At 41.9% G+C, this 26795-nt stretch overlaps 1 protein-coding gene and 1 long non-coding RNA gene across 4 annotated transcripts in view; both read right to left on the bottom strand.

Annotated features, from left to right (window-relative positions):
- The window catches only part of APPL2 (adaptor protein, phosphotyrosine interacting with PH domain and leucine zipper 2), a 93604-nt gene that overhangs the window by 64763 nt on the left and 2046 nt on the right, over positions 1-26795 (bottom strand). For all 3 annotated transcript variants that reach the window (XM_048832001.2, XM_048831993.2, XM_048832011.2), the window contains exons 2-5: positions 20375-20473; positions 7680-7739; positions 7226-7297; positions 1546-1633 (exon numbers count right to left, since the gene is read on the bottom strand). In XM_048832001.2, coding sequence (XP_048687958.2) covers positions 1546-1633; positions 7226-7297; positions 7680-7739; positions 20375-20473 — 319 coding nt within the window. The remainder of the gene's footprint in view (positions 1-1545; positions 1634-7225; positions 7298-7679; positions 7740-20374; positions 20474-26795) is intronic.
- LOC142070136 (uncharacterized) lies at positions 11487-19331 on the bottom strand. The gene is made up of 2 exons (XR_012666107.1): positions 19252-19331; positions 11487-13598 (listed from the first exon to the last, which is right to left on the bottom strand). It is a non-coding gene; the product is annotated as an uncharacterized LOC142070136 (long non-coding RNA).

Here is a 26795-nt window from a genome sequence, read left to right on the forward strand (position 1 = left end):
GCTGGACAGGTGATAGATAGGACTTTGGCATCCACAGAATGGGGAGAGAGTTTGGGTTCTTGACACCTCTGGGGCTTTAGATAGTGGGGCTGAGAGATATCTCCTGGCCCTCTCCCCGCCTATGAACAAGGGCAGAGGTGATTTGAAATTTTGGGTGCAAATTACACACACACGGCCAGCGGTATGAAGAGAGACAGGAGCTTTCTGAGGGGCTCGCCCAAGACTATGGAATGAACTCCTCCAGGAACTAAAGACCACCACAAACCTCACCATCTTCTGCTCCAAGTGCAAGGTGCCTTTTCTTTTACCTTCCCTTCTCTGACACAAATATATAGCATTGTGTGTGAATGTGTTAATTAAAAACAAGACACTCTGCTGTGCATACACGCTTCTCCCCCTGGGAAAAGGATGAGAACAAACATGTGACAGATATTAGTCATGTTGCCTAATGCACTATTGAAAGGCACTCAGATACTATGATGAACACATATAAGAGCAGAATAGAAAAATGTAACCCCTTAGGCTCCAGCCCTGCAAACACTTACATGCGTGTTTAACTGTAAGCATGTGAGTGGTCTCACTGAAATCAAGTGAGCAAGTTAAGCAGATATGAAAGCATTTGCAGGACAAAGATCTTGGTATTTGGACATTATGTGCCTCTTGTCTGGACACCTACCACAGGCCCATTCATGTCATCATAGTCTTAACTGCTCTATAGTGATGTATGGAAATGAAACGAGCTGAAAATCATCATTTCTCCAAAGCATGTTTTCTTTCACAATTATACTGCAGTTGTTTTCTCTTCCAGTAAAACCAGTTCAAACAAATGTAGGCCCCTAAATGCCTTCTGAGGGGAGCTGAGCCTGGGAACTATTTATTATTATTATTATTGAAAGTTGAGATAGAGTCAATAAAATCTTATGCTTCTCTTACATGTGCTGGTTAGACTCTCTCTGAACTTGCACAGCCCCTTGCTTTCAAAATTATTCCAAATATTTGCACTGTTATTTTGCTCTGTGAGCAAGGAATTTCCAATTTTGTGCCATCCTGCCATCTGGATATTTCCATGGGTGGCACAGAGCTAAAAGGGTTGAGTTGCCTAAACAGGAGGAAAACAGGTATGCTTTGTAGTCAGAAAAATCCTGCCCCTGTTTTTCAAACCCAGTTTTCTCACAGTAGGGTTAATACTACCTCTCCTTTCAGATGTTCACAAGCCTGGTGCACCACTGCACTCCGCCAGCTTTATGCAAGTATGACACCGCTGAATTCAATTAAGTCACATTAGTATAAAAATAGACCACACGGTGGAGAATGTGGCCTTGTATTTTAAAATAGGTAGCATGTGTGCTGGACTTCTACAAATTTATGTCTGATCAAAAATGCTCAGTCTAGCAGCAAGTAAGAAAATATCAGATTTCTCTGCCAATTAATACAAAAACAAGTTTCTTAATGACAAATGGATGAATAGTCAACCGCTTACAACGAAATATGTCAGGCATCAAAAGTTATGAGTTGACAGCAATTTGGAATCTAACCAAAACTTACCCGTAAGATCTTTTTCTCGAAATTGTATGATTGGGAGAACCATTGTGTCCGCAAGCTGTTTTGCCAGCTCAGAATGGAGAATGTTAAGCTGAAAGGGAGAGAAATGATCTAAAATACTGCACTGTGCATAGAGTACGACAGAGGCAACAGTACCACAGAGCTATCAGCCCGTGAGCCATATATGCCTGTCTGCGGTGTACTTGTAGCGGTGTCAGCCCAAGGATCTGAGAGAGACAAGGTGGGTAACCAATATTTATTTAAAACATTTCAAAACAATTTACTTAAATATTTAAAACAATATTTATTATTGTTATTACAACTACGTTGCATACAATGGAAGATATCAAATTTAGCCATCTGAAATGGAAACTCCGTAACATGAAGAAAAAGCATCCCCAGGGGTCTCACCTTCTATAACCGTGTGACCACTACACACAACTGCAAATATGCTGAACAGCTCTGCAAATAGACTTCAGAGAAACTGAGGAACCATTTACTGCACTTCATGTGCCCCAGAAGGGACCACCTCAAATGAGAAATCATCACAGGCTCCCACACACTGGAGTTTAAAAAAACCAGTAAAGTTACTTGGAAATCATGCAAGAAATCCAAAACAACTATAAAAAAACCACAACAACTGATGACAGCCACCCAACAGAACAACAAAAAATGGAACCAACTACAAGTACTCCACAACAACAGAACACACCACTGGGAGAAACCATGGCACCAGTACCCACCACATGGACACTTCACGACACCCAAACATTAACCATTTACCAAGACTAACCCACACTGGAGCTGCATTATCTATGCTCTAAGGGACTGAACTTCTGCCCTACCTCAGAACCTGATACCATACTAACAAGTGGAGAAGTAGAAGAATTCTTTCACCAGAATGACGACACCACTCACAACTACCATGTCTCCACAACAGAAGTTGGTCCAATAAAAGGTATTACCTCATCCATCTTGTCTCTCCAGGTGTATTTAAAGGATTTGTGATTACATTTCTCTTGGGATTTAAAAATTTCTCAGGGAACTAGTTATTGGGCCAAATAATGCCAGGCGTGGTGGTCGTATGATACTTCTGATCCCAGATGGAGGGAATACCTCAGAAAGACTAGGTGTCATTAATTAATAATAATAATAATAAATAATAATAATTTGGCTAGAAACCTGGTTACCTGAGGTATTAAAAACCCATCAAAAACAAACAAATAAGTACTGAACTAATTTGGGTTGACTCAAATACTGTTTGGTTTTAAGCATTTTGCTCTGGAAACTGAAGGCATAGCACTACTGAATATAATGCAAAATCAGTTGCCACTGAAGTCAATGGAAAGTCTGCCACTGACTGTGCTAGGAACTGGATCAGATCTGTAGTCATCAACAATTTTAACAGCTTCAACACAAACTGACAGTGGTAAATCTCTAACAGTTCCCCAGGACCGCACAAATTAGTCCTGCTCAAGGAGAGGCTCTGAAGCAAAAAGTTTACTACCATGCTATCTACTGGGTAAATACTGGTTTCTCACTTGGGCTGCACCTGGCACAGTATGCCCACCTTGCACAAACAAAAAGAAAAACTTCCTTGAACATTAACTCAGTTCATTTAGTCTCAGTTTTCAAATTAAATTGTAAAAAAGTGTTGTTCTTTATACTTTTAAAATTCACATTTTATCAATATTTTCTTATTTATTTGGATTGATTTTACCCCTTTTTTGGGGTGGGGGAGGGAAATGGATTAAGGCCAATATTAAAAAAAAAAAAAAAAAAGCAGCAGCGAGTTAGACTTCTAAAAGCCACATTTAGGCACCTCCTGATTTTAATAAGTGCTGAGCTCCTATTGGGGGTCAATGGATTCTACACTCTTGATTTATGCAACCCTCTCTATTGAAGGCAATGGGAGTTTTGCCTGAATACGGACTGCAAGATCAGGCAGAGAGTGATTTAATCACTGATCAAATGAACACTGATTCTATAAAATATGTCTTTCCCCCACTGTCATTTGGAGTGAAGGGGGAAGGGAAACTGACTCCCAATGAAACTCAACAATGGTTGGGCAGCAGGTGTGCTACAACCACCCGTGGTCATATGGTTCATAATCATACTCTGATCACTATTACCTTGTGTTTCCCGTCTGTCTGTTGTACTTACCTGTTGTCTCCATCTTATACTTAAGGGCTTGTCTACACGGCAAGATTTTTCAGTTTAACTTTAGTTTTCTCGGCACAAACTGCTTTGCACCCACACACAAAAGTTCTTTTTTTGATTCACTCAGTAGCTGTCTATGTTTAACCCTTATTGTAAAAACTTTCCCATGTAGACAAACTCTTAGACTATCAGCTCTTAGAGGCAGGGACTGTCTTTTTGTTCTGTGTTGTACAATGCCTAGCACAGTGGGGCTATGATGTGTGACAAACTGCTAGGCTGCTACTACAATAAAAATTAAAAACTCATTGTCATCTTCTTTAATGCATGGAACAGGGTGTAGGGATGGTCTATGGAGGAGATAAGTAGAACCATTCAATAATCAGTGCAAGTCCCGGAGCAGTGATCCAGGGAAAAGCCACATAGGTAGGAAGGAGTGTCACAGTGTGTTACAGCTGCTACCACAGCCCACACACCATAGCAGTGGCCACGGCTTCTGCACCTGAGTTCAGTGGGTTGGGTGAGAGGGTACTATGCTCTCCAATCCCCAAAGCTTGTTTACTCAAGATGTGCATGGTTAATAAGGATGTCAGCCTAAATGCTTAATTTAATCCTTGCCTGATCCTTTTAAAGGATTCAAAGAGCATTTCAGTTCCTTCACACTTGAGCCTTTGATTAGATTTCGTTAGTAATTAGCCTCTATTAACCATGTTCTTTGTTAATGCTCCACACAACAGAGTCAGGACCATTTCCCACTGCTAGAGCTTCTCTTTCCTTTCATTTGTGAATACATTTCAATTTACACAATAGGAACCATTACAAATAAAGGACCCTATTCATAAATGCTTTACTCTCATGGCAAGTCTCTCTTCCCTCTCCCTCCCCCCAGCATTTCTGTAGGTGTCTCTTTAAAATCCAGGCCAGAATGTAATCCAGCACATAAAGACAAGTTTTGTGACATGTTGTTATATATGGATGGGGAGGTCCCTTTTTCCATGTCAATAGCAGCAGGGAGAGAGCATCAGACTGGGCTCAGCTAGGATGCCCATAATCATGCTGGGGCTTGGCAAAAGGTTCCATAGATGAGATCAAAGATGTGATGTTCTATATACTGTCAGGGAGCACTGAGACCCAGGACGTTACTTGTCTGGATCCCTGGCATGGTTGTCAGGTAAGGCCAAATTCTTCAAACCTGTTCTTCCTGTCAAGTCTGCAGAGGCAGGGAACCAGACTGGAGGGGTTAAGTAGCTGTAGAGCAGCCATAACTGGGATTCAGTAAACTCCAGGGGCACAGCTGACATGCCTAGCAGGAGGCTGAGGAAAGGAAGGAGTGGGCAACTTAAAAGGAAAAGCCTTGATTCAACAAAATGGATTCCGTACTCACAGCCAGCAAAGAGGAGGGCTTTGTTTGTACCTTGGAAGGGAGAAAACGTTGATTTTTGACCTGTTTATACTCCAGTAAGAGGGAGCAATGCTTTGAGTGTGTTCTGAGATAGCCTGTTGTGTGACATTAACCATCAATTTAGCCATCAATCTTTTAAAGATCACCAGAAAGAAATGGCATGGCAGGAAGCAAGTAAGGGCTAAATTAATCTTTGGGGTAACTTTGATTAAGTCAATGGAGTTACCCCAAGCTAATATTTTAGCTTATTTAATCAAGTTTTGTTATTCTGTCTAAATTAGGCCCCAATACAACCCTTTGCTTTTTTACTTTAATGGCAAGCAGAAGTTAAAAGTAAACAAACAGGTACCAGTGTATTTCTGATTACACAAGCAGAGACCCCGTGGAACCTAGAAGGGATGAGGTAAGACCAAACAAACCACTCCGACAGTAATGTCATACAAGTACCTAGATACTCAGACCACCCGGGAAACACAATTTCATGCCCAGTGAGGCCATATTTAGAAAATGCTCCCATTCCTTAGCAGTGACATGTACTGCCTGGAGAGAATAAAAGCACTGTGTACTCAACTCTGTAGCCTGATTTGAACCAACCCTCTTGCCATCAAACTCCTGCTGAATCCTACAGCATAAAATTCTATGTCATCTTGTGGTGACTATTTGAAACTTCATTAACTATTGCGTGTGCTGCTCCTTTCCCTGGAAAATCTGGGTACCGATTGCAGAGTTTAATGCCTAATAGTGTAAAGGCCTTTTCTATCAGAAGAAGGAGACTATAAACTAGCCCAATCCGGTTGATACTTGACCCATTTCAGAATCTCCTGTAATTCCCCTGCCTATTTGGCATAGCCTTGCATTGAGGATGATGCATGAGGGGAGGGGGGAGCCTCAAAGAGATTGAATGGTCCAGATTCACAAAGACCAGGACTTTCAATGGAAGTTATGAGTCTAAATATCTTTGTGGATCTGAGCCAATATTCCCAGCACTCCCCTAGCAATACAAATTGGCACACCTTTAAGAGATGCAATCTACTTGCCCTCACACATATGGGAGTGGGGTTTTGAGCTGTGGCATTGTTCTCCCACTTGGAGCATTATGCTTCCACTTGGGAGCATCCCAGTAGCAGCCCTACACTCACTCCCCTGAGCAGTGGGGTTGCAACTCTGCCCAACCCTTACCTGGTGTAGGATACGTATCAAATTAAAGAAGGAAAGTTAGCTTATTGGTTAAGGAAATCTATAGGTGTTGTAAAAACGGACCTCAATAGCATGTAGAAGGAAAGCCTTAAAAATAATGGGTTATAAGGCCAAATGGAATGAAGTAGGCAGGATGTCTGGTTCAAAGAATAACTAATGAAATAAGGGGAAGTTTCTAAAAGGAAGGCCTCTGACTGATGGGGTGACTACAGGCAATAAGAGGAAAAGGATTTCTCTTAAAAGGAGCCAACATGGACCTTCCCACCCCACCTACCAGTGTTATGTCCTATGTGAACCAGGTGCAACAAAAAAGGTGTTGGTCAGCAGGAAGAAGGGGAGGAGAGAAGAAGGAGGGAAGAAAGGAAATTGTAAATCTTATCTGGATTAAGCCTGGAAATAAGGGTGAGCTGTCTCAATTTGGTTTTTAGCTCAAGTCAGTAATTGGCAATGACATCACTTGTTTGTTAAAGGGTATAAAAAGTGAACTCTTCAATGCTAATTCCTGTTGGACCATGTTGGAGCCAACCAATATGGGGCCGAGCACCGCTGGGATTAGCCTGTTTGTAAGTATCTTGACCAAATGCTTATAAATGTTTTGTTACTGTTTGGCTGAAGTAAATTGCTTATTATTTAGGCTTTTAAGGCATGGTTAGATCAATTGTATCGGTACCTTTAGGCCTTTGGATTTAATAAAGGAATTTATGGTTAAATTAGTGTTTGGTGGTTTCCCTTATTAATATTTTCAAATATTATTAATAATTCCAACACAAGGCTTATATAAAGTGAGTGGGATTTATTACTCCTTCCCCTCCATTATCTGGTTGCACAAAGGCCAGGCAGAATTTAGCCTTTTGTAGCAGTCAGAGGCAAACGGATAAAGAGATAGACAGAGAACATGATGATATTGCTATAGACCATTTAAATTACCTCATCCACTACTTTTGAAAAGTAATGAAGGGTGGATATCACTTCTTCATCTCCTTTACCCAAGGCAAAATTCTGAAAATAAAAATATATATTGATACTGTAAGTCAACAAGGTCAGTATACAGACAATATGTCGTACTACATATATGTACAAATAATATACTACTTTTATACATGCACTTTATATTTAATTTCCTTGTCTAAAGGAATAACGTTTATCTGATTTATTTAAAAGGATTGGTCATACCAAGAATAGGCTGCTTTGCATCTTCATTAATTTACTAACGTAAACATTTTGGACGTCAACAGGCAATTTTCCCCAACGGCTTCAATGGGACCTGAGTCAGGCCAACGATGAGCCGTTTTGAAAATCCTACCCTTTGAACAGACTTTTCATATGCACCATCTAATCAGCTGAATGTTGAGACTCGCAAACATAGAATTTTCAAACATACCTGCTTTTCATATGCAAGAAGCTGCTTGGAAAGCTGTTGTGTGGCTAGACACATTTCATTCTACAAAACAAAAAGGAGAGTTTAGTAGAGGTAACCAAACATATTTAGGATTACTGTGGTTACTACTTTATTATTTGGACAGTGGTTGTGCTTATAGGCCACAAAGAGGACCAGGACCCTGGGGGATATACACATACTGCAAGTGACCTTCCCTGCCTCAAAGATCTCACAGTCGACACTGCGATAAAAAACCCACGGCACCAAGTCTTAGAGCCCGGGTCAGCTGTCTCAGGCCCACGGGCTTGGGACTGTGGGGTTACAAATAGCAGCGTAGATGTCTGGACTCGGGTGAAGCCCGGGCTCTGAGATCTTATCACCTGTGGTGTCTCAGAGCCCAGGCTCCAGCCTGAGTCCAAACTACACTGCAATTTTATAACCCTGCAGCCTGAGCCCCGCGAGCCCAAATCAGCTGACCTGGGCCAGCCATGGACATGCTGTGGGTCTTTTATTGCAGGGTAGATGTGCCGTATGGCTCTGATTCTGCAATTACTCAAGCACATGCTTAACTCTGTGTACATGAAAAGTCCCAAAGCACTACACCAACTCATATAACCCATGGCCAGTCGGTGTGAATGAAGCTTGGTCTACATTCAATTTTAGTATCTTACTGAAATAATTACATTGGTACAACCTCTAGCATGGATGCAGTTATACCAGTTTAAAGGTGCTTTATACTAGTATAGCTTATTTGCCTAAATTCACCGGAATAACTTGTGCCAATATACAGGTTATACCAGTTATACAGGTATCACTGCATCCACACTAGGGGGTTGTACTGGTATAACTATACAGGTTTCAAACTGTGGTAGCCGTACAAACCTGCGTGTAGAGGAATGCTTAGAGCAATCCCAAACGGGCCAGTGGAACTATTAACATGCATCAATTTAAATACACGCAAAAGGATGGGTTGCAGGACTGAGCCAAATTCAAGAATAAAAAGAATAGGCTGTTTGCGGACACATGGCTAGTCTGGGAGTAACTTTGCGACCATGTACATTGAAAAGGACACAAACTACGTCTGATGCCCCCCTTCCCACAGAATGCATTAAACAGCAACTTCTAAAAAAGTCACAAGTTACACCTTCCCACTTAAAATCTCCAATCCAGAGAAGGAGCCAACCAGTGAAAAGAGCTGAGGAGGAATAATGAAAAGGGGTGGGAAAGTAGCCCTGCAACAGGTGAAATCAAGCAATCTAAGCCAAAGAGGGGAACTGGTTCAGCCACCGAACCCTAAGGCCAGTTTAAAGCACCACCATTATTTTGGCGCTACTCGCAATTTCTGGACTGCAGTGCTCATGTTGCAGAATGAAGCCAGGCACTTAAACTGCACCACAGTCTCAAGGATTTCTCTCCATTACTCCTTCTCGCTCACAGAGATTTCGTATGTCTTTAGGTGCAGGCCTGCCAATGGGGGTGGGGGGGGCGCAAAGGGGGCAATTCCCAGGGGCCCGGGTGATTTAAAAGGGCCCGGGGGCCCCTGGCCACAGCACAGCAGGGCTAAGACAGACACCCTGATTGCCCTCACTCCACGCCACTCCCGGAAGCAGCTGGCACGTCCCTGGGGAGGGGGTCTCCCATTGGCTGGGAACTGCGGCCAATGGGAGCTGTGGGGGCAGTGCCTGTGGACAGCGGCACACGGAGACCCCCTGGGTCCCTCGCCTAGGCGTCGCTGCCAGAGGGGTGGGTCGCTTGCTTTCGGGAGCCGCCCAAGGTAAGTGCTGACCCTCTGACCCCCTCCTGCAGCCCGACCCCCTGCCCCAGCTTAGAGCCTGCACCCCACACCCAAACTCCCTCCCAGAGCCTGCACCCCAACCCCCTGCCCCAGTCCTGAGCCCCTCTGCACCCAAACTCCCACCCAGAGCCTGCAGCCCAAACTCCCTCCTGCACCCAGTCCCCTGCCCCAGCCCAGAGCCTCCTCCCACATCCAAACTCCCTCCCAGAGCCTGCACCCCCTCCCACACCCCAATCCTGCCCCAGCCTGGTGAAAGTGAGTGAGGGTGGGGGAGAGCAAGTGACAGATAGAGGGGGAATGGAGTGAGCAGGGGTGGGGCCTCAGAGAAGGGACGGGACAGCGGTGTGGCAAGGAAGGAGCAGGGTGGGGCAAGGGTCTTTGGGTTTGCGCGATTAGACAGTTGGCAACCCTACCGGGCAGGCATGTAGAAGCCCTTGCCATGCTGGAAGAGCGCGCCCAGTGGCGCAGCTGGCAGCTCGCTGGGCACCAGCCAGCACAGACGTAGCACCACCCAAATGTCAGGCAGACTGTGCCGCACAAGCACGGCTTGTGCATGCATGGGGGGTGGGGGGGGCTATTGACTGTTCTGCCCTGGGGCCGGGAATTGCTGTCAGCGGGCTGGTTAGGTTGCAAACCCTGTCTCTCATGTGTTTGTTCAGCAGAGAACAATCACAGAGAAGATTTCAACAACTAATAGTATTTAAATAGTACTGAGAAAACAATGTAAAGCTCCCGCAAACCCCATGTTGCTATTAGTTGGTGCTGTCACAATACAGGTGAATGTGAAGATGGTGAGCTTGAAACACTCTCACACCTCTGCTATTTGCCCTCAGGGTCTTCCTTTGGATATCAGAAACCTAGCAAGTAGGGGAAGGCAGGAGTAGGAAAGGAAGCAAGTTCTCTCAGCTAAAGCAGTAGAGTTAACCTACATTTATATCCATGTAAATGAGAGCAGACTTTGGCTTGGGATATGTAAGAGGGAGACTAAAGATTCCAACAGCATAAGCTTTATCACTAGCCATATAGGTCTGGTTTGTTTCACTGCCATAAAACTGGTGTAACAAACTGGGGAATCAGGTCCTATATATTTGCCCTGGCTAGGTCCCTCCTTTCTCCAATTATTAGTCCTCTGAATTATTTCTCTTTTAGAGTTCAGATTTTTTTTTTTTTTAAATGAAACACAAACAAGTCAGAGCAGCTTCTAAGCTGCTCTTATTTACACCAATGGGCCAGAGCTAGAGCAGATGCACCATTAGAATCAGGGAGGCAGAACCTGCTCCCTGATGGCTTCCTCTGCAAGCACATCTTGGTATAGGACAGAATCTGAGTGAAAGATTCTAGAAACAGTCTTTGCATGGGCCTCTGCAGCGTCTTAACACCCTGATATACATCTTAACTCTGCTGCAGCGTCACTGTTTTCAGGGGAGGAAGAGTGGTAAAGTCATTTTCAGCCATGAAAAAACAAAGGTCAAATTCTGTCTGGCAGGGTATCTACATGAATGGCTACAATGCAAGCATAAGGCAAAAGTTGGCTCTCCTAGTTCTGGCCCTCTTAGAACATCATGAAGATGGTTTTTCACAGGCTCTAAGTGATTGGAACAGTGAGTGCAGAGAGCTGTTCTAGGGCATAATCAAGGACTCAGGGCCTGGTACACGTGTTAAACGGTGTCTATTACATGACCAGGCAATGGCTGCCATATACAGACCCCACAGAGAGTATTCATACTCTCGGCAGGAATAGAGAGAACAGGTGGAGAGGACTGAAATTTAACCTGGCAGACAGCAAGCACAAGGCCTCCATACACTGAAATAGCACTGAAGCCAACAGACGGTGCTTTCAGTGCTGCATAGGCTGGCTATGTGCACTGAGGTGAGTGTCATTTTGTCAGAATACAGTGAACAGTACTACTGCTTTTGCACCCGTACATGTGAATTCATTTGGGGTTGCTAATGCTTAGTTTCACACACACATACACACACACACACACAGTCTGGCAGGTGTGTGTGTGACCCTATTCTAGGTATAAAAATTTTATTAAGTCATTTCCAAACAGAAAACACTAGCACACAAATCAAGTTAATCAGACAGGTGTAAATAGTGCCATATTACCAAGGGACAAGACGCAGACAGGACGCTCTGCTCAGCCTGTGGTAACATTGCTTAGTTAAAAACACTTTATTTGGGCAACTCCAGCTTAACCCTCCTCCAATTTGTTCTCAGTCAGGCTTCTTTCTGGCATTGTCTTGGGACCCCTTCCTCTCTTGCCACAATCAATCAGCTGAAGGGTTTAAAACTTGTTGTTTGCATTGCCTGTATTTACAGATCCATGAAGCCCTTGGAATCCATTCTAGCAGTTATTAATTCAATTCCATATATTTTCCCCTGGAATAGAGCAAGATACTACTATCCTGAACTGGCTGAAAATAATGTGTTGATCAAGTTGAAGAACAAACATTATTTGTATGTAAATGTACTTTCACCATTAAATAATTAAACACAACATTAGAAAAATCTCTTGGAAAAACAGCAGAGCGAAGCAAAATAAAGACTATTATAAAAATTTTTCCAACTGTTCAAATTAATCTCTGCCACAATACTCCACAGCTCCTTCTGAAATTTCAGAGTTAATCAAACGCTTCTGTAATGCGAAAGACAGTAAGGACAGATTACCAACTAGAAAACATATTGAAAGCCTGAGCAGCCTGATAAATCTAAGTGAGGGCAAAATTCATTTTCTTTAGTGCTATACACACAAAACACATGCATTTTCATTAGCTGATTTTATAGAGGGGGAAAAAATCTTCAGGGAAATCACGTACAAATGTTTATTGGGAGGAAGAGAGAACTGGACAGAAATCAGTTCTAATTAAGCAGTGACGACTCTGGATGAATTATTTCATTTAGTTTTGAGCTTAGCTACCAAGTGCTCAGAGCTGTAACAAACCTTTACAACCTTTTCCAAGATCTACCAGCATCAGAGTACATGCTTGTGATAAAGAAGAGAATGCAATTCATCTAAATCCTCTCTCTACCATACAAAAAGGGGCTGTACTTGAAATGCACTGTTTCAACACTTTAGTCAACTCTGGGCCTGATCCTGCTTTCATTCAAGTCAATGGCAAAACTCCCATTTATTAATTTTTGGATCTGAACTTCCCCAAAGTGTCAGAGTGTTCATATCTGGTCTTCTGGTGTGAATCTACCTTTTATTATAATCTGTCACGCACACAGCTAGTTACCTGATGCAAGAATAGGTTCTTCCTCCCTCCAGTTCATAATGAAAACTCAGCTGCACTTATATACAATTTATTTGTGAGATAGTCCATCATTTCTCAACACCTTTTCTTTCTAAATAAGTTCTATGGTTAAAAACATCAGTCAGATTTCATTAAAATGGGAATTAACCCTAATTATTCAATAGTGGATAGTTACATATAATTGTCTACAAGATTCCAAATAAGAACACCTGTAAAGGATTCACCTGAGCCATACAATTAGCTTTAAAGGCATTGAGCCATCTCATCATGTCCAACCCCAGAATGATGAATCTTTCTGCAAAGCTACTTTTCTGTGCTAAGGACAGCATTTTCAAAACTGTGCATGTAAACGAGTATGTAAACGATACAAAACTACTCTGCATGTCAATGGCAGATACAGGGGAAAAATATATATACACAATGGTGTGCAATGAAGTTTTAATTGGTATGCTTTGGGGATACCTAATTGCTCACAGATAGGAAGAGGAGGATGTCCACAAGGGATTTATGGATTTTCTTTCTTCTGCGATCATGGAAAGTATCCAACCTTAAACCCAGTTTCAGTTCAAATGGATCTGAGGCTTGAGATGAATGTTTTGCCCAACTCTGTCTAGATGCACATATCTCCTCCTTCTGAAGCACTCAGCTGTCTGGCAATCAGGAAAATGCTACCATTGTAATGATTTAACTTTGCAGAGAGAATGGTTTAGAAATTAAGATCCAAATGCTGGGAGATGCTGAGATCCCCTAGTGTTGAGAGTGATCAGTAGCTCACAGGATCAGGCTATTTTATAGCTTTCCCTGTTTAAGCTGATTCACAATGGCATGTTCAGTCCTCACAAGTAATGAATGGCTTGATGAAGGATTATCTAATAGGAAGAGAAAAGATACAAGTCAAGGCTCTGCTGCAAAACAGTGCCAGCAGCTACAGCAGGATTTTAGTTCTGGAGAGAAAGAATCTTTATAGTTTCCCTGCAAACCAGCTATAATCAGCAAAACTGTTTATGATGCGTTCTCCTCTTGGTAGCACTTAGATCTCCAAATTCTGCTCTGCAGACCATTGGCATAAACTTGCTTCTAGGCCTGGTGACAATTCCAAAGCTGACCAGCAACACTGAAATGGAGTTCCATGGCGTTGTAAATACAATATTCATCATCCACTTAAATCCTGTTTACCTTTAACTGTCTTCTTATTTACATGTGGAGAATGTGTCACAGGAAGTGCCCCTCATATAAATAATGCACACTTGTGATCAATATGGCATCAGAAATGTACACGGTCCTTTACAAAATTAGTGTTGCCAACTCCACTGATTTTATTGCAAGTCTCGTGTTATATGATATCTGTTTTAAAGCCACACGTGGTTATGTGAGAATCTCAACTTTCACTGAAAAAAAAAGTAAGTTTCTAGCCCTTATGGTTGTAGAGGAAAGCTTGAAAAGAGGACGAGAGTGCACCCACAAAGCTTAAAAGCCAGAAGGCAACTAAAAGAAACATTTACAATTATATTATTATTAATAATAAATACCCATGATTTTAAACTATTCTCATGATTTTGTAGAGCCTGACTCACGATATTTGGATGTTTCAGACTGCAATACTGCAAAAGAACAAACAAAGTCTATGTTCCCAAAGAGCAGGAAACTCATTCATGGATCCAAAACCTTATGAAGTCAATGAAAAGACTCCCATGGACTCCAAAGGGCCTTAAATCAGGCTTTCTGAGCCCCAGAAGTGGTCTTAGATCCAAAAAGAGGCATCACAGAGAGTGCAAAAATAAGGATTCATCAATTAAATATGGGGGGGTGGGATGAAACTAGTTTGAAGAACTAAAATAATCCTAGGCAGCTCCAAATGACAGCACTGAGCACCAGTTATATAACTTTGCTTGGTAGCACCTACCTAATCCTCAGGACATTTTCTCCAATGTCTCTTTGCATAAAAATATTTTCTTTCTGCACTGCTAAAGGCAGCATTAGTTTGCTTCTAGTTCTCTCCCCCCTTGCTCCCCAGCAGCTACAAACACTGTTAGTATACAAATATATTTATTGGGACTGCTGAAGAAAATGCCGTAGCACAGACAATGTTCAGCACCTTATTGCACTGTAACTTGTTTCCAGGATTCCCCTTCAGGTGCCTGGTAGATACACTTTAGTCTACAGTGGAATGAAATGGAATTATCTATTTTAAAAAAATATCATGTTTATTTTGTGGTGCCTTCTTTTCTTTATTCTTGGCATACAAAGGTCCCCATTGGGCCATTACTGTAGCATGATGAGTGGAATTGGAGAATGATGTTCAGATTTCAGGAGGGACTTAATTCAGTGTGGCATGGCACCTGGTGAATGGAAATGCAAGCTGGGGCACAGGTTGCTTGGTTTTAACTCTACAGCCTTATTATGTAAACACTAGCTTCACTTAAGAAAGATCTCTTTCCTACAATTCAGCCTGTCTGACACATCACTCTTGTGAATGGCACAGGCGCTTCTGGGAGTTCAACCCATCAACAGAAATGAAGCAGCAGTGTTGCCAACTCTCATGATTTTGTCACGAGTCTCATGATAAATATGGTTTTCTTTAAAACCCCAGCTCCTGGAGTCCAGTGGATATGTGATGATTTCAGCCTTCATTCTTCAAGAAAAGGTATGTTTCCAGCCCTCGGGGCTACGGAGAAAGCTTCAAAACGTGTCCCCAGTGCACCCTATAGGCTCAAAAGGCAGAAGGCAAATAAAAAGAACCTCAAATCTATTAATTTTACATAATCTCATGATTTTAAAGCCAATCTCATGATTTTTGGTGAGCCTGACTCACGATTTTTGAACATCTGGCAATATTGGCAACCCTTAAATAGGCAGCTGGGATAGACTCTATTGGGAAGCTTTCTTCCATCAGAACATCACAAAGCTAAATTGCTTCTGGCTACAATGCACAGGCAGGAGCATAAAATAAAGCAGGAAGTATAATCTGAACTCATGGAGATGTGATTTATTTATCTTATCTGACCAAAATCAGGTGCTTCTCTGTATTTGGATCCATGTGCTGGTGCATGTTTACTGAACACCTAACCAGATATTAAAACAGTTTCTAGTGCTTGCAATTACAAATGGCATTAACATACATAATTAAGTTGGTGGATACACGAGGCACCAAAAATACACATGTACAATTCAAATAATTAGACCCCACTACCACCTAATAGGATCCTGTAGCTTAAAAAAAACCCAAAAAAACCCATAAATTGTACTCCCTTCTAGTTATTATAAAACTGTTACCTAAAAAAAAAAAAAAAAAAAGCCATCCATACTGGGGAAATACTTCCAGTTTCTCCTTACATGACTTTCAAGCGATCTGATAAATCTTTAAATAAAACCGTGGCTGGCAGTTTATAAGCTGGCAGCCAATTAAATGAATGTTTTGCACACACTGCAGTGTTTCTGGATGGATAACAGCTTGCATTTAGTGCTGACTGCTACCGATAGGAAGCAATACAGTACAGGTGGAGTGAGATCAACACCCCAACACGGTCAGCGTTGGCTGGCTTCACAAAAGAACTGGGTTTTAAGTATGACAAGTGGAGAGCGGACAGGAGCATGGATATAGGAGAACTGAGAGGCCGTCCCAAACAGAGGAGGTAGCACAAGAGGGGTGACTCAGAGGACACAAAGGGGCAGTAAGGACTAAGATGGTTTGGAGGCAGCAGTGTGGGCCTATGTAAACTCAAGCTCTCAGGCCTCCTACCACTTCCTGGTGCCTCAGTTGGCTTTTCTAGAGACAATGATTCTTGCCTGTGGCCAGGGCGGCTTTAGCAGAGATTTATGGGCTCAGTTGCACACACAGAAACCCCACAGTGGTGGCTTTTGTCCTCTGGGGCTGGGCCTGGCTCTGCGCTCTAGGCACTGTGGCTTGGGATTACTGACCACCTGCAGCAGCATCCTCTGCCCCCACACCTCTTCTCAGGGAGCCAGGTCCAGCCCCCCAGGGCAGGAGCCGTTGCTGTGGCATGGGTTTGCTCTCTAGGCACCCGCCCCTTCCCAAGCCCCCGCTCCACACCGGGGCAGGATTACGGTTGCAGTACCGGGATACTCCATGTGGCTGATGTCCCTTTGGTTGGGTGAGGAGGCAGCAATGGCTGAGTACACCCATTGAACTGGGAGGCTCCATCCATCGCTGACTGTGACTCATGAAACTCGTCTTTTCTTTTCCTTCTGTTTTCCGTCTTCTCTATTTCTTGCTTCCCCATAACCTTTCCTCTTCTCACTGTCCCACCACACTTTCCCATGCTTTGCTATATTACTGAGTCTCCTACTCCTTGCCAGACCTATTTCCCCCTTCCTCCTTGGCCACTCTTCTCCCAAGTACTTCTTGCATTAGCTGTTTTGGGCTCTAAATTTTTGCCAGCGACTATTGATTGAGTGCCTGACTTGAGAAATCTCATTTTCAGGGGGCAGGTGCTTAATTTAACCCTTTTTGAAAATCAGGCTCCCTTATGGCAGTGGTTCTCTACCTTTCCAGACTACTGTACCCCTTTCAGGAGTCAGATTTGTCTTGCATACCCCCAAGTTTCACCTCATTTAAAAACTACTTGCTTACAAAATCAGACATAAAAATACAGAAGTGTCACAGCCACTATTACTGAAAAATTGCTCACTTTCTCATTTTGTCTGTATGAAATTTTAGTTTGTACTGACTTCGCTGGGGCTTTTTATGTAGCCTGTTGTAAAACTAGGCAAATATCTAGGTGAGTTGATGTACCCAGTGGAAGACCTCTCTGTACCCCCAGAGGTACACATACCCGTGCTTGAGAACCACTGCTTTAAGTCATCCGAAGTTGGAAACCCAAAGTCAGTCACTTGTGAAAAGTCAGGCCCTAGTGGCTAATGTTGGAAGCATTAGCCATGATAATGTCTTACTGCTAGCCGCTTTAAGGATTGCTTCTTGCATCTAACGTGAGCTGCATTGCTAATGATCTCTTAGCGGACAGTGTGCTGTCCTGGGGAATAAACATCCTACGACATCAGATTGCGTTTGAGTGCCCAGGGTCCAGAAATGCAGTTTGAAATGAACCTTGGATCAGTAGCAAGAAAATACTCATGTTCAGAGTATCATATTGTCTGTGTGACAGACAACCCCAATAAAATAGTTTGTTTTGCACAGCTTTGCTGTAAATCTTTATACTAAGGTCCTTATATTCTTTGCATGTAATCTTAAAGAATATGTGATTTTTTTTAGAGCCCGATTCTTTTTTTTTTAATGAAAGGTAATGGACCATGGCTGGGAATTTCAGAGGTGCACAGAATGTTTGGAAGCCAGTTCGGATTCATTGTCATGGCAACTGAGCATTGAAAATATCATACTAGACTTTTAAGGCAGCTCTTTCGAGCCACATACCTCTTGTTGCAAAATGAATGATGTTTACTAGCCTCGATGGGGAAGGGGAATAGTGACTGGTTAGACAATTTATTTTGGTTCCAAAGAGAATGTCCTGAAAATATTCTCTGTGTGGATTGCTAATAAGTAGTGGACTCTGCAAGTGATATCTGTTGTATGTTCATGTTTTATTATGAATTCCTCAATTGTGAATAATCTAAATAATCAGGCTCATAATATTAATTGCTAATTGCTATCTGTGTATGGGGCCAAACACACTTTAGCAGTTGTTTCATTAGAATACATCATGGCTTGGCCTCACTGATAGCCCACCAGGAAGTGCTAGCAGTCCTGTTCCTTTTTAAGAGGGAATAAGATATAAAAGAATAAGCACAAAAGTAGGGAGCCTTGAGTTCTGAACCTAGCTTTTCTACTCACTCACTTTAGGCAAGTCAATTCCCCTTTGCTTTAGTTTTCTTATCTGTAAAATAAGGGTTATACTTATCTGCTTCCCAAGAATATTGTAAATCAATGTTTACACAGCCATTAAGGTCCCTTAACTCTGAGCTGTGGCAGTCAAAGACAACATCACTGGGTTTTGCCAACCACAACTATTGAAAAATCAGGGGTTAGGCCCACCAAAAACACAAGACTGGTTTTAAAAATCACTAGTTTCTTTAAAAAAAATAAGATATCTTGTTTTCTTTGGCCCGAATCCATAAAGGTATTTTGGCTTCTAATGTCCATTGAAATCAATGGAACTTAAGAGCCTGAATATCTTTGTGGATCTGGGCATTTTATTTGCATTGTGGGATTTGAGCTTTCGAGGTGCACTTGGGTCACATTTTGTGTCTTTTCTCCACAAGTATGAGGACTAGACATTTACTTTTTAATGAAACCTGAGATTTTCTTGTTGTCACTTGTCTGTTGGAGCTGGGGCTTTAAGTAAAACATCAAATATCTCAAATATGACTTGCAATCTAATTGGGAGAGTTGGCAACACTGGACCTCCCCCCCAGCCCCCTTTTTTCCCCCTCTCTCCTATAAAGATTCAGAGCATTCATTTGAACACAAAGTCACTGAGGTTTAAGGAAAAAATACAGTAAGATGTTTGATTCTGCAAACCCTTACTCATTCAATCACACCTTACTCACCTGCATAGTCCCATTATGGTCAAAGGGACCTCTTGTGAGAGTGGAGTGGTGCAGGTTTGGGCCCAAGATGTGGATTCTGTTTCCTGTTCAGAACATTGGGGCAGGGATTTTTAAATTTGATTGCTTAAAATTAGGCATCTAAATCTATATTTAGGCCCCTAACAAAAGTACCTAAATAAGGATCAAGGGAGTAAATTTTGAGATGCCTAAGTGATTTGAGAGTTCAGGTGTCATTTTCAAAAGGAACTTGTGGCCATCTTTTCAAAGGTATTTAGGTGCCTCAAGATGTGAAAAGATGCGTAGTGGGATTTTCAAAAACATCTAAATTAGTTAGGCACCTAGGCACTTTTGAAAATCCCACTAAGTGTTTATCTGCACCTTTTGGTGCCTAAATACTTTTAAAAATCTGTCCATTAGGCACTTGGGAGCCTAAAGGCTTGTCTGCACACAAAAATTAATCTGGAATAAGGTAGGATAATAATTTAAATTAGATTAATGATTCCTGATTAATTCCATGTGTGGACACTCCTATTATGGAATAAAAGTGCTTTATTCCAAATTAGTTTATTTCAGTGGATCAAACTAATCCAGGGAATCCAGTGGAATTAGCTAATTCAAAATAAAACATTCTTATGCTGGATTAAGACTGTCCACACGTTGACTTAATCAGGAAGAGATATTCCAGAATAGCTCCCTGTGTAGACAAGCCTTAAACTTCACTACAAATCAGTGGGATTTAGGGTAAATTTTTAAAAAATCATATGAATGATGTACATAGCTAAACCCAATGTTCAAAGGGGATATAGGCATCTAATTGAAAATTTAACCCTAACTTTAGGCAGGCAAGTTTGAAAATGTTGACCTTGCAGTAAACACAAGAGTAAGTGTATGCCATGATTCTTATTTCATTTTTCTGAATAAGCGGATAACACCAAGACAGGAAGGAGTGACAATATCATAGAGACTGATTTTCAAAAGAGCAGAGCAACCACACAACTTCTGCACAAATCAAAGGGAGCTGCAGATGTTCTGCACCTTTGCAAATCAGTGTATCTGTTAGGAGCAGAATAATAAGGTTGCCTCTACTGCTTGGCAAACAAAGTCAACACAAATGAAAGATTACCTGAGCCCCATAGACCCGCTGCATTGCTTGAAGTAACTGGTTTGTATACTCTGTAAGGGTTCCTGCATCTTCTTCAAATACACTAAGCAAGGAGCGAGTCTTTAATAAAAGAAAAAAGCAAAAGGTTTTACTTCCAAATGGAAATATTTTAAAAAAATAAAAGAAAAGAAACTGTAGCAAAACAAATCAGTCAGCATAATAAGACTTTGAATATACAGTGTACAGCTTCTTTATATTATCCAACAATATAAAAAAAACATACCAATTGATCACTATAATGAGACGGGTAAATTGATGCACAAATAAGTGATGTGATTGGAAGTTTACACTGCAAAGCAATGGCAGAGTCCTCCTGACTAACACCTTCTTGCTCTAATTAGTAGATACTCCTTTCAGCGTAGTCAGAAATGTTACAAATCCTGAAATTCCTTTTGCTGATTACAGTAATCAAAGCCATGCCAAGGACTTGTGGTCAAAATACCATCGCTAATTTTATTTCTCTACGGTTAGAATGAATTAAAAGCTCCCCTTGTAATAAAACAAATTATCTTCCATTATGACATCTCAAGAGGCTTCTGGGTTGAACAACTTTTAAAAGAACAATGCCAAAACTGGTAGACTTAAAATTAGACCCAACAGCAGTATGTTGGCTTGTGACAATAGTCATACATATACACTTAGTGCTGCGCATCTGTAAGCATGGTTTCTTCACTCTGCCATTCTGTTTTGTTCTTGTGAGCGGAGGAGCAGCAGAGAGGAAAACAGAACTTGTGTTATCTTGGAGAAATGCATCCACTTGGCTTGTTTCAGTAGAATTGCCAAGGACAGCAAATTACATTGTTGCAGTGCTATGTGCCAAGGAGCAAACCAAGGCCAGGGATTAGTGCTGGGCAAGCAAAGGGTAGGTAAAAAGTTGGGATGGCAGTGTAACTTTGACAGTGTCTCTTTAAGAAAGTCATTCTGCACCTTGGTAATTCAAAGTGTCCTAGGAGAGTGGGGTGGAGGGAGAGAAAACCTTTTGTAGTGGTAAACACCCATTTTTTCATGGTTTGTGTGTATAAAAAGATCTTCTGTACTTTCCACAGTATGCATCCGATGAAGTGAGCTGTAGCTCACGAACGCTTATGCTCAAATAAATTGGTTAGTCTCTAAGGTGTCACAAGTACTCCTGTTCTTTTTGCTAACTGCAATAGGATCTTGAAAAATGCGTGTAGCAATGCACTGACTAGTCATGTGTATTCGTTTGTATTACCTTAATTTTTGTGCTTCCACCATTGGAGAAAGAAAAAGCTAGTGTCCTAACTGGTCAATCCAATCTGTTTGATACTAAATGAAAAGGTCTTCCCTAAATTACTTTGCATTAGTTCCATCTGTCTACCATAAACTCTAGAACTTTAATAATCATATTACACCTGACACCTTATCAGTGTTTCATCCTATCTTAGGCATTTCTAATGTGCCCGAAGTATCTAGGTGCTAATCATGGGAATTTATTTTACAGTCTTAGGAAAGCTGTAAGAAGCATCACTATTTGGGAGGATAACACCTTTGCTTCTCTAAGACATTTACTTTTCTTTACAAATCTCCTTGCAGAGATTTTACATTGCTTCTGAGAGATTCAAACCACTTCTGCTGAGATTTTTGGACTAAGACAATGTCTGATTTCATCTGTCCTGAGCAGTACCAGATTTACCATGGCGCCAATGGCTCCATAGTGCCTGGCCCAAGCTCAGAAGGGGCCCGTAACAGTCACTTATTCCCCTCTCCCAGCGCTCCAGAAGTGGAGGCTCTGAGAGCGAGCCTTGGAGCAGCAGGGATCCAGCATGGGAGCTGAGAAACCACTGGGCCCTGAGAACTGTACTTCCTTGGCAGCTCCCTGCCTATAGAGCCAGCCCTGGAGCAGGGAAGGAACATTTCCCAGCATTCCCTTGGAAGCTATAAAGATGAAAGGGAGTGGGGGGAGTGGAGAAGCTGAGACCCCATGCACTGCAGCTTGCTGTGAATGGAGAGCTGGCTGCTAGATGGGAGTGGCACTGCGAATGGGGAACAAGTATGCCCAAGGAGTAGAAGGCTTTGGCCCAGATATCACCCTCAGAAGACTTTCCCAGAGTCTTAGGGATTGCTGGTGTGACCAGGGATGCTGGTGTGACCTCGCTTGGCAGCCCCCAAAGAAGGAATTGGGTGGTCTAAATGGACAGTGCACCTCTCTATCTGAAGCCTAGCAAGGGAGGTATGTGGATCCCACCAGAAGTTAAAATGATAAGTAAGGGAGGGAAGGCTCTACTAGAGGATCTGAGCAACTTTAGATACAGTACAGGAGGATTTCCACTTCTGAGCCATGGAAGCAGAAATTGGCTTTTCCTTTCCAGATTTATTCAATATTCAGAAAGGGAATCTAGTACCTGCCTTCCAGATTTGAACACCCTCAAAATTCAGGAGTGCTCAAGCTCAATTTAGGCTGCTGTTACTTCATTTCTTCCAAATCAAATATACTGATCCTCTGTAATTTGCTGTAGAAAAAGTAGGATAAAATTGAGCAACAAATGCTGGCATCTTCCCAGTGTTAACTAGGGTTGGAATTGGTATTTTCAACAGCCATTACCATTTTTTAAAATTTTGTTTGTTTAAAAATATTACATTGGCAAATTTCCCACACAAATGAAGCGTGGAACAAAAGAACAACAAAGACATCTCAACTTTTCCTCATTTCTATAGGACAGTCTTATAATATGGATCCAGATATCCTCCAATCACACAAGCTGAAAATTGTTCCACTTTACTGCAGTTTTGTAACCATGCGGGAACCAGTCCTGTCTGTGTTCTGTGCGCATCCAAAATTCCTACTGAATTCAGAAATGCCTTGCTTTTGTGATCATACTACCTGATATTTTCAGCCCTTGTAAGAGAAGCAGGTTTACATTTATTAATTGGGTGGGAAGCCTCTCAGAAAAAGTTAGGTGCTATAGATGTTGCTTATTCACTCGGTAATGTGAGACCTTCCTGTTACAACAGTAACCCAGTGCAGCATAGAATGCATTTTGCTCCTAGAGTCTAGAATGGGGTCATTTGCTTCTATACACAGCCCATTAAAGACAATAAAAAGACTCCCACTCACTTCAACAGGCTTTGGACAGAACTGATTATACATGGGGTAACTCCACTGTCTTCACAGGGTCCTGGTCCTACAGCGGAGGGGGGCCATGTGAGCTTGTGCTGAGCAGCTGCTCAGGGATGGGAACCCCCTGGAACTCTAGCCTCCAAAATCATTCAGGCTGCACTTTCTGCTTGACTATGTGCTAACTGAGGGGTGTGTGAGAATTGGTGGCCTCTGCTGCAGGTGATATCCATTTCAGGTACTTAAAGCCATGGCCTAGAGGAGGGAAGTGCCTAACTGCAGAGTCTGTAGCTGCCTAGGGCCAGCGCTGAGGATTTAGAGCCCACAGTGCCGCCGTTGCAAGGTTCAAGCATGCTCAGCCTTGGAATTGCCACCCCTCATTAGAATAGTAGCTACAGCTATCTAAGGCTGGTCTCTGGCAATTGGCCCTATGGCTGTAGCCAGAGAAGCTACAGGTGGCTCTGTGACTACTGGGGGCCAATAAGCTAGGAGCAGATAAAGAAACTGGAGTTAACCTAAGGAACAGAGGTCACCCATAGGAAAGGAATGTCAAGGGAAGCAGGGAAAGAGGAAGCAGGTCAGGCTTGCAGGGGAGAATAACGTCCAAGGTAGAAGGGAAACAGGCATGGGGAGTGGTGGTGGTGATCAGGTACTAGACTAGCATGTAGATGGGAGCAGAGGGAGAAAGGCTGGTGACTTCAGGTTCCCAGGGGTTAAGTCCTCACTTTGGGGAAATGGTGTTTGCAAGTGGCTTGCTCAAATGGCAGGATGGGAGCTGAGGGAGGCATTTGTCAGAATTGATCAGCTATCTACTGGCTGTGGAATTTTATTGGGCTCAGACCACATACAGTGACTGGTGACATAGGGTGGTACTGGAGACATGGCTACAGAAGGTCTGAATGAGGAAGGAGATAAATCTGTACACATGGGTGTACAGCTCAATGAGAAAAACTGGGGGCTGAGGGAGCTGTGTATGTCAATACATATAGTCATGCAGAGGTGTGATATCAACATGAAAAATGTCTCTGAGATTCAATACCGGGTATACTATGGCATCGCCACACCAGGCCCACACTTGGAGCCCACAATGACTACATGAGGGCCCACAAATATGTTTGGCACCTGGGCCCATAAAAGCTTAATCCAGCCCTGGTGCTGAGAAGTGTCTATTTACAGTGTAAAGTCGTGTTGTCTAGTAATTAAAGCAGGTGACTGGAAGTCCTATTTTAGACTCTGCATGGCTGTACTGGCTTACCCTGGGTAAATCACTTAATCTCACAAAACCTAAGTTTACTAATGTTAAATGGGTATATTACTACCTGTCTTAGAAACACTGTGGGGGATAACTGATGCTTGGAAAGAATTTTAAGATGGTAGGATAAAAAGGAGCATTAGAAGTGCAAAATACTGTTTTCATTAAAACAACACCACATACAAATCAAAGAGGGAATGAATTCAAAATACACCAACAGAAAGCTACATAGGGCTAGATCCTGCAAGCCCTTGGCATGCAGAACTTCCTTCCAAAAGGAAGGGGGCTCTGATTCCGCCCAGCACTGATTTCCTTCCTCCTTTCAATGGGAACCCCATGTTCTGAGAGTTTCCAGGACAGAGCCCCAGTCTGGATTTTAATAATTGAAACACATACTAATTTGCAAAAATACCTGGATTTGAGTTGTTGCAATCACTGACTATAGTTTTGCTAATTTAAAACTTCTGTTCTCTATAACCCCATCTTTTCTTTTACCTAACATTGAACATCGTTATACTGTGCTGTGACAAAAGACTGATTCACCAGACACAATAAACAAAGGATCATGGTTACAGGATAAAGCAACAGAATTATGGGAAATGTTAAGCAAGAAAATTCTCAGGCCAAGATTTTCAAAAAATAGATGCCTAAAGTTAGCCTCCTAAGTATATATTTACATAATATGGAGCACAGATGGCCCTTAGATGCCTATATCCTATTGAAATTAGCATAGGCTTCTTGAAAAATCCCAGCTTTACTTATTCAGATGCCTAAATATGGAGTCAGCTACTTAATTGTAGGTGCCCATTTATTTATTCATTAAATCTTGGCCTCAGTTATTAGCACTTTTGTTCAAAAATAATAAACTCTATAAATGATTCAAATAGTTTGGACGTTAAAGTTCAAAATCTTTATGATGTTTCTTTTTAAAATCACTATTTTAAACCAGTGCAACTAACAAACAGATGTATAGTTTCCTTTTTGCTGCTTTGTCAAATTCTTACGTATTAGATAAAGCTACACCAATGAACCATGGTAATCCAAACATAACCTTTTAACATTGCTGTGGAGGCTTCATTAATCATGCCACCACTCTTGCTGCTGGAAACATGGGGCCAAATCTGGTCTTCACATGAGTGAGTGTTGAATTCAGAATGGCTACTTGGGTGAGTCTGTCTCCTAATTTGCAGTCAAACACTTTAAATGGAATACATTCATTAGGTGGGGGCTTTTTTGTACAATGCTTGGGGACAATGAAGATATAATTACACTACTCTTGGAGAGAAAGTGAGCTTTGCAAACCTTATTAATAAATAACTTATGCCTAATTCTCCACTGCCTGGCACCTTGTCTGAAAGGAATGGTTTTATATCTGTTTTGTTCTAAAAATGACTATAGAAAGTACAGACCAAAAGAGGATCAGGCCCACTTTGTACAAGAATAAATTACTATAGAGGTGCTAGACAGTAAGCTCTTTGGGGGCAGAGGCAGTCTTTTTTGTTCTGTGTTTGTACAGCAACTAGCAAAATGGGGTCCTGGTCCATGACAGACTCCTAGGTGTTACCACAACACAAACGAATAATAGACAGTGGAGAATCAGGCCTCTTTCATGCAAAAAGTTACTATATTGAAAATGTAATTAATTTTGTGAATTAAAAATTTATATAAATGAATTAATTTATTATTACAAAAATAAGGACCATGTGGCAATTATGGAAAAGTGAAATTATTTTTCCAGAAACCTAGATAAAACAACAAATGATGAAGGAATCAAGCGAGAAATATCCTGCAAAGGTTTAGGTTTATATAGTCTTTACTCTTCTAGTATTTCTACCGATTGCAAAGGAAGGGTTAAACTCCTTTGTTTCAGGCCATTAAAGACTGGGGAGACTTTCAAACCTTAGTCTGTGCTTTCTTTGGTTGCTTTCAGTTTTTGTTAAATTTTTAATCATGTGAGATGGTGTTGATGGAACAGGAAAATGAGTTTACTTAGTGGCTGTATAAAGTTATTCAGAATTAATACTTGCATTGAGCCTTGGAGATGTAAACACCAT

Source organism: Caretta caretta, chromosome 1, assembly GCF_965140235.1.
Source record: "Caretta caretta isolate rCarCar2 chromosome 1, rCarCar1.hap1, whole genome shotgun sequence".
Classification (NCBI taxonomy): domain Eukaryota; kingdom Metazoa; phylum Chordata; order Testudines; family Cheloniidae; genus Caretta; species Caretta caretta.